The 12863-nt window shown below is 37.1% G+C and overlaps 1 protein-coding gene across 1 annotated transcript; it reads right to left on the bottom strand.

The window, feature by feature from the left end:
• Positions 1 to 3649: 3649 nt before the first annotated feature.
• Positions 3650 to 5696, bottom strand: LOC110892769. The gene is made up of 4 exons (XM_022139918.1): positions 5147 to 5696; positions 4697 to 4749; positions 4020 to 4214; positions 3650 to 3892 (listed from the first exon to the last, which is right to left on the bottom strand). Exons 1-4 carry the CDS (start codon positions 5694 to 5696, stop codon positions 3650 to 3652), a joined length of 1041 nt encoding a protein of 346 aa, XP_021995610.1.
• Between the last annotated feature and the right edge of the window lie 7167 nt (positions 5697 to 12863).

Genomic DNA, 12863 nt, shown 5'->3' with positions numbered 1-12863 from the left:
CATGTTGTGGCCCGCTACTGCCTGGACTACTTGGCTCATTTTCTTTTAATTCTGGTGGTATATTATCATCTTGAATGATAAAGTTTGTCCATTCGGGATTCCCTGAATCTACCGTTTCCATATAACTATTCCAGTTCCATGGTTGGCCTTCCATGAACTTTACATCTCTACTGACACATATCTTGTTCTTTGCTGGATCATATAATCTGTATGCTTTTGATCCTTCTTCTATTCCAAGGTAAACCATAGGTGCACTTCTGTCATCTAACTTCTTTTGTTGAAGTGGCAGTACCTTAGCGTAAGCAGTGCAGCCAAAGACCTTCAAGTGTTCTAAATTTGGCTTCCTTCCTTTCAATGCTTCATATGGCGTCTTGTTCACCAGGGCTTTTGTTGGAACCCTGTTTAGTACGTATATCGTGTGTCGTATTGCTTCACCCCAAAAGTTCTGTGGCATGTTCATTGCCTTTAGCATACTGCGAGTAGTGGATAACATCGTCCTGTTTCGCCTTTCTACTACTCCATTTTGCTGTGGGGAATATGGTGCTGTAAGCTGTCTTGCTATGCTGTTGGTTTTGCAATACTTGTTGAATTCAGCCGATGTGAATTCACCTCCTCTATCCGTCCTTAGCATTTTTAACTTGGTCTGCGCTTCCTTTTCCACCTTTTCTTTGAACTCTTTAAATGTTTCGAATGCTTAATCCTTGGAAGTTAGTAATTATGCCCACATGTAGCGAGTACAGTCGTCTACAAGTAAGAATATATACTTCTTCCCAGCATGAGTTGGTGGAGTTATAGGACCACACAAGTCTCCATAGACTAAGTCCAGAGGTTTTAAAGATCTGAACTTTGCCTGATTTGGAAATGGTGCCCTACTATGCTTTCCTAATAAGCATGCGTCACAGACTTGACTAGCATGACTTATTTGGGGAACTCCATGTACCAAGTTCTTACGAGTCATTTCCTTAATAGCATCGAAGTGTAAATGGCCTAACCTTGTGTGCCATAACCATGCTATGTCTTCGGTCTTTGATAGTAAGCAGATTGGTTTTCCAGTTTTCAGTTTGACTTTGTACAGCCTGTTCTTCAATCTCTTGACTCGCATTAGTAGCTTTCTATTTCGATCTCGGATAGTAAGTAGATCTCCGTCCATAATCACTTTGCAACCGATTTCTGTAAGTTGTCCGAGGCTCAATATATTGCTTTTCAGACTTGGAATGTAGTATACTTGTGAAACGATCTTTTGTTCTTGGTTCAGACATTCCAGTAGTATTGAACCTTTGCCTTTAATTTCTACGTGTGACCCATCACCAAAACGTACTTGTCCTGTCACTGTTTCATCTAATTCTTTGAAGTGACTTCGCACTCCTGTCATGTGGTTGCTGGCCCCGTTGTCTAAGTACCATAGATTTTCACCTTCTGAGGCGTAACTTGTTGGTTTTATACGTTCTTTGTTTAGCAGAGCCCTTTCTTGAACATTTTCTTCTTGTATTGCCATTAGCAATACGGGTGCTTCGTCTTCCTCGACGAGGTTTGAATGTTCTTGTGTTTCGTCTTTCTCAGAACAGTCCTTCTTGAAGTGTCCAAACTTCTGACACTTAAAACATTGGATCTTACTTAGGTCGGTTCTTGCAAACTTTCTCCAATTTCTAGAACTTCCATTTCTAGGTCTAGATATGGATCCTTCTTTTCTGGGACTTTGCCTGTTTCCGTTGTTTCGCCAATTTCCACGCGTCTGGTTAAATCTACCACGACCGCGGTTTCCAGATTGTCTTCCTCTGGTGTTATCCTGATGTGTGAACATAAGCCTATCTTGGCTTTCTCCTTGATTTCCTTTCTTTAACTTGAGTCGTTCTTCATACGTCTTTAGTCTTCCGACCGCTTCTTCTAGCGTCATGGTTTCTAGATCGGAGTATTGTTCCATAGAGGCAACGATTTGAGTAAACTTATCTGGTACGCCATTTAGGAGTTTGCGTACTAGACGTGGTTGACTCAATGTTGTTCCTACTTCAGTTGTCCGGGTGACGATACTATTAATCTTTGCGGTAAACGAATCAATAGTGTCGTCATCCTTCATTTGCAACAATTCAAATTCTGATAATAGCGCGTGCATACGCGCCTTTTGTACCCGATCAACACCAACGTGTCTAACCTTTAGATTATCCCAAATCTCTTTTGCAATTTTACAACTTGCAACTTGCAATACAACGTCTTCTGGTATTGCTTGAAACAGATATGCAATTGCAGACTTATCTTTCTTAGTGTCTACCGTTGCATTCTCTGCCGGTTCAATCGTTTCCCACAAACCGTTCGCTTCAAGAATCGTCTTGATACGAATAGCCCAAACCGTATAGTTTGTTGGTTTCAGAATCGGACACTGAAACTGGGAAAGAGAATTTCCATCTTCTGTATTATTATCGGACTTTGTCCGGTTGATCCTGACATATCTTCCTGCCGAATAATCTTCACTTCTAATAAACTTTCTTTTGGTTTCAATAGATCTCAACAACCCGATTACCCGAATCGTGTAATAACCAAACAACCAAAACAATCTAATTCGCACTAAAAAACCCTAGATTCCTAACCCTTTGGTTCAACCGATTATACTAGAACCGAAACTAAAAATTCTGAAATGAAACTTTTGCGAATTAAAACGAAATTGAAACCTGATCGCGAATTCCCTGCGATGCCTTGCGATTCCCACGCTTAGAGCCTGATGCTCTGATACCAATTTGTTGGCCCGAACTGGATCTTGATCTCTAGATGAGCGTGATAACTTTGAATAACAATAACTTGTAATAACCGAATGAATGTAATGTATGTACAAATCGAACGAGTAAGTTAAGTTACAAATGAATCTACATGAACCTATTTATAGTTTTCTACGGGTACGAGTGAATGGTTGCGTCTCTTCGTGAAAGGACACGTCTCTTGGATGTATGGTTGTGATTGAATCTTGAAGAGGTATGTCGAATCTAATCCACTTGATTAACAGTCGCGTCTTTTCCCTTTTGCCTTGGTACCCGATCGGAAATGGTGTGTGTGTGGAGACACACCTTTTCGGTTATGATGGTAGTTTCCATCTTCCATGTTGTCAACTTTGGTCCTTGTACTTTATAACCGCTTAAGTAATATATATATATTATACCTATCTAACTAACTATGGGATGTTAAGAGATTAACTGGTTTCAGATTTCACATACAACAAAAACATCAACAATACATGGTAAGCTATCAACGAAATGCATATATAACTAACTACTTCCAGGGTACATCAGCATATTTGGAAAACTATCCTTTCATTGATGGTTTTACACGGAACCCGCCAGCTACAACCTCGGTTTTGTGGTGTAAAGCATACGTTTCTTGGGCTTAAAGAGATAATGAGAATCATAGATAGAGCGAAACATATCCACAAAAAGAGGAAATTGCAATAATGCAAACACAATGACCGGCACAGTAGCAAACGCAGCAATGAGGATCGGTACCCATTTCAACCCACTGTGATATAGCACAAAGAAACTAGCACTAAAAGTCACCAACATTGCTGCTACAGAGATGAAAAGTGTTAGTATACCTATCATCAGCTTTTTGGGTAATGAATACATGATATTACCTTGATCATGACGAGATGTGAGGATAGACAAGAACACTATGAGTGAAGTTGATGAATGAAAATAGGAAATCCATGTTCTTGGTTGTAGCCACCTGGAACCGTAAAGGCTACAGCAAGCGCTACGGTGATGATAAGTGTGGCAACAACCATACAGTCTTTCATCCATTTCAACCCTTTGGAAACAAGATCTTGGTTTTCTTTGGAGAATAACTCATATGGTGTTTGACCATCTTTGTTCTTCGCTTCCCTCAAAGAAGGTGGCATCATCTTCTCTACTTCCTACAAATGTACACAAAAGTTAAAGACTACCATAACATTGTTGGTTGATGAAACACTAGAACTAGTATTTCATATATTGGGCAAACAATTAACTTTGCAGTTTGGGGACATTAATTTTTTGATATACCTTGAACCACAATAATTCTCGTTGCATTAGCAAAGATGCTCTAGACGTCTTAGCTGCCATCTCCTTTGAAGTCTTCCCAACTAAGTGAAGCATATTATTGCCTGACTTGTCCTTAAAGGTGCATATATCATTCTTAGAGCCACCTATCTCGTACAGCAGGTTGTAGATACCTTGATGACGGTGCATAACAGCTATCTGAAATATAGTGAGACCATCCTCATGTTCAAAAAGCATAAGATCAGGATAGGTTTGAAGCAATCAACTATAAATCTAGTGTTGCCCATTTTCGTAGCAACACGTAATATTCCAGAAGAATCTAGTATGGTTTTATGAGCCGAGAAAGAAGGAGGCCTTCTTAGCATATCCTCAACTTCATCAATATCCATTGTTTGTGTAGCATGTCCCCAAAACGATTTTTAGTATTTTCAGTGCATCTGTGTCCTCTTCAGCCGTAAATTGTATACGAAGAAATCTAAATGCTGAAACAAGTGCCGAATAAAGAACAAATCTTAACTTCTCCATAATAAGAAAAACCTGAATGCTACTACTGAGAGATGTCTATCTAGAAACATAATTAATGCTTACTTGATTCTATGATCCTCCTGATTAAATGCTTTTCTACTCTATTAATTGCATCAGGCTTCCGAGCCAAAATTCCGAGCCAAAACTTCAAGTACAGCCATATTCCGAGCAAGTTCTGGACAGTCGCTGAGGATTTGGAGGGCAACATCTATAAAACATAAATGACAATCACTTAATGACATATAAGTAAGAAAACAAATGTAAAAGAGAATCATAAACAACAGATATAATTAAATAATACCAATGAAGCCCAAATTTAATTATAAAAACTTAATTTGTTTTCTTAAATCTTGAAGTCGCTTTTATTTCTTTAGAATACTGAAAAATTCATACACTTGAACATAAATTTCTTGTAATTTAATTTATAGTCTTAAGGATAGTAAATATTCAGACAATCTAATGATTTAAAATGTATTTGTGGCTTATTACTAGGGTTTTCTATATTTTCGGGTTTGGCTCATTGCTACATTTCAAGTGAAGCACCTTTTGTGATCATGTGATGATAGTGCAATGCAATGCATAGCTTATTGACAAGAATTGCTTACCAAAGAAATCACGCTCGACACAATGTAATAGTGTAAAATCCATGTCACTTTCTGTCCAATGATCGCCACTCATCTTCTGAGAACGATTGTATAGATACCTCACTGTGCTGTGTCTCCCTGTGAAAGCACTGACAGACAATGGCAATAGTCCAGCAGAACCACGGATGTTCAACAGGTTGGGATTCTTTTCCATCATAATCATAGCCATTTCCATATCCCCGAATGCAGTTGCTATCCAAAAGGCAGTGTTGGAATGTTTATTTTTAAGTTCCAAATCATCTATTGTCATCATATCTACTAGATTCTTCACAAAATCTAAGTTCTTCTTGGTCCATTGATTTTGATCTGCTATTGCTGCCACATGTAGTGCTGTGCCACTATTCTTAGGGAGACCAAACCGTACCAAATCTGGGCGTTTCTCAAAGATGAGCTTTGCAGCTTCCCAGTCACTCGTAATCGATGCTTCATATAGTGGAACAGCCAAGTTTAAGTAGTCTTCTCTATTTCCTTCAAAGTAATTACAAAAACATACCGTTAAGTTATTGTCCATCGTTAGCTATCTCAAGATAACTGCGCACAATACATTCTTTTATAAGAGAATCCACATTGCTCCATCTTAGGGGCACTCAATGGAAGCAAATTTAGAGTCAAATGAAAGGTTAATGCATAGTGAGATGGCCCATAAAAAAGAAACCTCACTTAGTTAACTAATTAATTCAATATCCCCTCAATTACTTCATTTGTTTTCCTCGGTGCCAGTTTAAGATTACTTATATTTAATTGTTAAGATACTACAGATCTTGTGTTTGTTGATGATGATTTAACATGGGTTGCTGCTGAAATAGCTTGGGGCATCTGAACTGGCTAATTCTACTAGATCAAACACACCGGAGTAATATAATTGAAAGGGTGCTGCTAATTCCACCATCACTACTCCTAGCTAGCGTACCATCTCGTGGAGAAAATCAATTGCTTGATGAAGATGATATTGTAAGAGATGGAAGAGGATATCAGCTTGAGTGAAGATGAGGGGGAGGATGTGGTAATCGGTATTGGTGTTGATGAGAGCTCAGAGCTTCTAGTTTACCCATAGATAGAATATTGGAAACACTTGAGTAACGTTCTTTTGATTTCTTTCCATTTTTCACTTTACATTAGTTTCTTACTCAGATTACATAGACTTGTTTAATGCTATTGCATACCCCAGAGTAGTTCAAGTAGCCTGGGTAAATGGGTAAACCCCGCCGCAAAACCCCCTACCCGCTACAGCCGTTGGTAACAGCTAGTTTTTTTAAGAAAAAGTTTAACCTTATTTCTAAAACACTATGTATATCATAATTTTTACCCCATTTTTTACAATCACTCTTCTCTACTCTACATCTCTGTACATTTTTTTAAATATTTACATAATGGATGTTCCATCCGCTTCTAGTACTCATGGGTTGCCTTCGGGGTTATCAAATTCTAATATATTTTTTTGCGAGTCATCCAAATGTGATAGTGGTATAGGGTTTTGTCCAAAGTGGTTGCCGCAAGCGAGCTTCACAATACAGCAAAATCAAAGAAAAAATACGTGTCCGCGATCGCGAATTGGTTAATGAATTTCTAATGAACGATTACTTCGTCGAAAACTCGAAGTACGGCATAGATACATTTAGAGTGAGATTTGGCTTACCAAAGGAATTATTTTTTAAAATCCTCGAGGATATTAAAGCAGATACGAGGTTAAAATGGTTTTATGAAGATTACAACGAGAGGCTAAAAAAAGTTTCACGCCAGTTTAGAAATGCATATCAGTTATCCATGCTCATGTTCAGTAAAGATGAAAATCAACATGAACATGCACCCATTTGTGTTCGTTCAGCTCATTTACAAGCCTTAATTATATTTAGTTTAACATTATTTTAAAAAAAATTGAGATAAAAGAGAGAGATATTTTAGGCATTTTTTAATTATAAATTTCCAGTACTAATAACTCTTTGTTCAATTCTGAATGTGCTCTTTTATCTATGATATAGTCTCCTGTATGGCTGTATTTAGAAAACTACCATTGTGATCAAGGGCGGATCTATGCCCGAGCAACAGTGAGCCTAGGTTACCCCTCAACTTCGTGTACGAAGTGCAAATATTTTTTTCACGGTGAAATATTAGACTTGATTTCAAGCTTCAAGTTTTTCCTATCATTTTCTTATGAAAAAGAAAATTTGTTTAGAAAGATATTAAAAAAGAGATAACTCATTCTTTATATATTGAGAACTTAGATAGATCTCCTTCAATTGCTACTTCTAAGGGCCTTATTTTTCCTACTCATACACGACATCTAAAATCAAAGGAGCCTATTTAATCAAAGGAACCTATTGTTTGTACTCACACGGGGTCTCTACGAGTTACAAGTCTCTTAGGGACGGCCCTAGCTTTATAACCCGATGTTAGAGATATAAACTTAATTATGTTAATGTTTATTATGCAACTTATTATTTCGATATGTATTATGACTTATGAACATAGAGATAAGCGGGTTGGATGTTCAAACGGTTTATGGCAGTTATTCCCGCCATAAACAACCGCCAAATCTCACATATATATATGTAATTTCCGGCAGTAAGATCCGGTATCAAGACAGTTTCATTATCAACCGAAATTGTCCATCATATCTTTTGTTCCTGTCCTTGTTAATCAACTGCACTTTATCAAAACAATATGTCTGTGAATCCAAATCAAAACTATGCTTCCGCTGAAGTGAAATCGGGTTTCCAACATAGTGGTATCAGAGCCAAGTCTGATAAACGTGCAGAAATCAAACCCAATTCAACCATTCTACCGTGCCAACACTGCACTGATGAACAAAATGAAAAAGTCCAACGAATCCCTCGCATAAAACTCTGCTACTATTGTCATTCTCCAGGCCATCAAATTTACAATTGCAAAGTCAAAGAAAACGATGAAGTGACACAATTGTTGAAGCAGGCGATAAATTCTGGAACGAAAAGACAAGAAGGAGATGTACACTGCCAGAATGAGATGATCGTTACAGGCACTGAAGGCGGATTATGGTCCGACATCTGGTATGTAAATCCAACGTTTGATCATCATTTTAGTGGTAATCTGAATGTATTCAAGAGAGCGAAACATGTGATGGGTGTAGAAACAAGAACTGGAATGAATAATTTTATGTTCATTAGAGGGGTAGGAAATGTAGAAATAAAAACTGGGAACGATACGATGAGAATACATAGCGTATTCTACTCACCGGATCTTGAACGTAATGTTCTAAGTCTTGATCAATTAACCCTTCAAGGGTTTACCGTCAAGAAATCCGGTGATATGTGCAGGATTTACCCCATGTTCTCATCCCCGGTTGCAAATACTGTAAGTGATGTGAGTGGGTTGTCAAAGGAAGAAGAATTAGGATTGTATGAAAAACGAAAGTTACAATCTCTATGTTCTGTAGATGATGAATTCAAAGAACACTACTTGAATTCATATTTTGAAACACTAAATGTTTCAAATGAAAACGAGAATGACTGAACTCGTATGATCATTAGAGCACTCGAATTTCATGAATTTACTGATTGTAAAGCGCTGCTCGACATGATTGATGATCGGGAATTCATATTCAAATATAAATATGATCTCGAATTGAAGTTTGAAGAGATGGTGGGTTGGTTCTTAAAAGAAAAGATGGGCATAACATCAAGATCAATTCCTCCTCTGTTAACTGATGGGAGAAAGATAGACTTACTCGGGTTGTATGTGATGGTTGAGAGGGATGGAGGCTACCGAAGTGTGACTGTGGATAACTTATGGCCGACAATAGCAAAAGATTTAGGCTTTGAATATCAAGATGGTGACTTTATAAGAGTCATATATGCCATGTATTTGGATGTCTTGATTTACTATTATAAGTTTAAATCTACTGAAGAAAGGGTGCAGATTAAAGAAATGATGGAAGAAGGTGAAACCTCAAAGGCAGGCAAGGATAAAGGAAGAAGTAAGAGTGCAGATCCAACACCGGAGGATGCTGCTTCGAAGCACTTTGCTCTCTATGCCGGAAATAGCTGGGAAGGTTCATGGAATCTGCATAAGAAGCGTCGCCGTTTTGATTTCAATGAAGCAAGGAAAGCCGTGGATGAAGCGAATCGGAGTGTTCAAGCATATGCCTCCAAACATAATCAAGTTTAGGGGGTTGTGTTAGAGATATAAACTTAATTATGTTAATGTTTATTATGCAACTTATTATTTCGATATGTATTATGACTTATGAACATAGAGATAAGCGGGTTGGATGTTCAAACGGTTTATGGCAGTTATTCCCGCCATAAACAACCGCCAAATCTCACATATATATATGTAATTTCCGGCAGTAAGATCCGGTATCAAGACAGTTTCATTATCAACCGAAATTGTCCATCATATCTTTTGTTCCTGTCCTTGTTAATCAACTGCATGTTATCAAAACAATATGTCTGTGAATCCAAATCAAAACGATGCTTCCGCTGAAGTGAAATCAGGTTTCCAACACCCGAAGAGGACGAATCGATTAAGTATTTGCTTAACTTAATATATTATTGTGATTTTTTTTCGTTATAGTACGAACGTACCATAAAAAAAAATTGGGACACTTCTGATTTTTTGGCCTAGATCCGCCATTGATTGTGATTCTCACTGTTGATCTGATATGATCAATATAGCAATTGTAAAAACAAGTATTTAAATTACTTGATAGTTTTCATTCAGACTTTTATCAAAAACTTTGCTACTAGATAATAATAACGTCAAATATTAAGTTTGTTTTCATGTTGTCAAATGCAACTAAAGTTTATGCGAGGGTATTTTAGTTTAGCGGTAAACATGAATATATGGTTGAAGAAGATATATATTACCAAATAGATAAGGAAGGCCATTAGAGGTATCCGCAAGGTCAATTGTATGCCGATGCTTCCTCATGATATTTTCCCTTAAACCCGTCTCATCGTCAGATTCTGAGCGTCGTATCATTCTGGAAAAATCTTTTACTACGAAAGGTGATTGTGGTATCGGTGTGAGTCGTCCCATTGGAAGTGCAGTTGATTCTCGATGTGATCTTAATGCGTTTATGTAAGCACCCAACCTTGTTTCAAGAGCTTCAGTTCATATAGACTTGAAACTGTCTGTGTAGGTCCACCTTCAACAAATTTGTTACGTTAAGTGACATCAAAACTTTATGGCAAATTGGATTTAAATAATCGCAACTCACTGTTATTGGCCAATAATAATTCTAACTCATTTAATCACCAATAATAATCCGAACTATTCACTTTTGTTTGTAAAATACTTCCAGTTAAAAAAACACTAACTAGGTTAAAAATTTGCTGATGTGGCTAGCCACGTCACCTGCCACATCAGTTGCCACGTCATAAAAAATGCCACGTGGACTGCCACGTCATCAAAAATGTCACATCAACTGCCACGTCATATGACACATCAGCTAAAAGGGCCACATCAGATGCCACATCAGCAAATTTTTAACCTAGTTAGTGTTTTTTTAACTGGGAGTATTTTACAAACAAAAGTGAATAGTTCATATTATTATTGGTGATTAAATGAGTTGGGATTATTATTGGCCAATAACAGTGAGTTGGGATTATTTAAATCCAATTTGCCAAACTTTATTATAAGGCTTATTTACGAAAATGGGCAAAGACTAATCCCAATTACGAAAATGGCCATCTCATGCCTTGTTGGAAGAGCGCATCACAGATCCCGAGGCAGCTATTGCGTCTGCACATATATAGAGAGAGAGTGCATCACAGATCCCGATTCCCGAGGCAGCTCCGGCGAATCCGTTCATCTTCAGACTTCAGTGTCTTTCTTCCCGGTGCCGTATATCATCTTCTCCGGTGAACATTTTTCTTTTCCGGTTGACCTGTATCTTAAATTTCGGCGAAGCTGTGTCTTCTCCGACAAAACTATACTATTCCGGCGAAGATTCCGATGAAGCTTGTGAAGAACCTTGTTCAACCTTTTAAATCCTGTCAATGTTAATATTTGTTTCAGAGAACTTACATATGACTCTGTTTTAGTCCTTTTACCTACTCCGGCAAGTAGTTGTCTTCTCCGACGAGCTGCAGGTTTCTTCTCCGGTGAGATTCCAATAAATGTGAAAAAAAACGAAACAACGCCTCCAATGCGTCTGCTGGTCCTTCAAACGAGCCAGCCAAGCGCCTCGGGATGCAGCGGAGCCAGACACATCCCCTAACTTTTTAGCCGGATGCGCTTGCGGCGGACTCCTCCGGTAAAATTGTACATGTGTCACGCTGCTATTGGCGGACGCATGAAAGGTCGGATGCCCTGTTCCACCAACGCATAATGCGGCCATTTTCGTAAGGCAACTTGGTCTTTGGCCAATTTCTTAATTTTCTCTTATTATAGTCGGTCATAACAATTACACAATGTGACTTAATATACAACCATATCTAGTGAATCCATAATTTCCATGAGGACAAAAAACAGCTCGGGTCAAAGAATACACCAACTTGAAATACTTAATTATAACTTAAAAGGTTATACTTTAAACATGATAAAACAACATGACAATTTTTTAAAGAATTTTTCATAGCTCTTGAATAATAATAACAAACAAATTACTGTCATACAGACTTACAAAACATCTATATCTATATCTATACTATATAATAAAAGAAACCTGTTTGGGTACACTTGTCATTCTCTCATTTAATTGATTAAAATTATTATTAATAATAATAATAATAATAATAATAATATTTAATCTAATCTAATACAAATAATAATAATATTTAATCTAATCTAATACAAATTCTTATTATTAACTAGTATTAAGCCCCTGCGTTGCAGCGGTTGTCATAAAACTGTGTTAAGTAGTAGTAATACTATACCATTGTCAGCGACCACCAACAAACGGAAAAGCTCGCAAAAACAAAATAAATAAAAACGGGAAAAAAATAACTCCAAGCGAAAAGCAGACATAAAATCTTTGAATCACGCACGCTCGTTGCTGAGAAATTAAACCGAAACATAAAACATAGAAAAAAATAACTAAGTCCATCCAAGACCCGCGTGTTGGACGAACTTGTCAAACGCAGAAAAATAGATGTGACACGACGGGCCAGTCAAACGAGAAAAAATATACGAAAAAATGTTGAACCCCGCACACACGTGATGGTGCGTTAACTCACAAAATTTAGAACGAAACGAAAAACTTGGGAAAGATTCAAAAAATAAGAAGTCGTACAAAGGGTATCAAATAGACTCTGATTGACCTCATTCAACCGGCATTAGAGCCGTCTTATCGAACTCTACGACATTAATTAATATGTATGAGTTGATGGGTTACATTTATATTAACTCATTTATGTCAATATGGTAGGTAAATGTCTCTGTCTTTGTTTTGCATTTACAGGAAATATCTATACTATATAATTTAAATTGTTCAACCCGTGTGTTACACGGGGAACTAACCTAGTAATTAGTTATACCAAACAAATAATTAACATAAACATTTTATATATATAACTTTCAGCTTTCATTATAGGTTTTAAATAATTAATATATACAGATCTAACTTGAACAAAAATACTAATCAAAATCTAATATTAATAAAAGAATCATGTTAATGCCACATGTCATTCTCTACTTAAAATTATATATTAATGTCATGTGGCATTTTCTCCTTTAATATTATTATTAATGCTTATTA

This window comes from Helianthus annuus, chromosome 8 (assembly GCF_002127325.2).
Source record: "Helianthus annuus cultivar XRQ/B chromosome 8, HanXRQr2.0-SUNRISE, whole genome shotgun sequence".
Taxonomy (NCBI): Eukaryota; Viridiplantae; Streptophyta; class Magnoliopsida; order Asterales; family Asteraceae; genus Helianthus; species Helianthus annuus.
The sequence above is the reverse complement of the archived record's forward strand: the minus strand, read 5'-3'. Positions and strand labels throughout refer to the sequence as shown.

Excerpts from the sequence above, each read along its gene's own strand:
- LOC110892769 (XM_022139918.1), bottom strand. The coding sequence starts at position 5,696 with ATGGACAATAACTTAACGGTATGTTTTTGTAATTACTTTGAAGGAAAT. Across the intron at positions 4,750-5,146 it reads TGTCGAGCGTGATTTCTTTG|ATGTTGCCCTCCAAATCCTC; the intron begins GTAAGCAATTCT and ends TATGTTTTATAG. Across the intron at positions 4,215-4,696 it reads AACTTGCTCGGAATATGGCT|ATAGCTGTTATGCACCGTCA; the intron begins GTACTTGAAGTT and ends ACTATATTTCAG.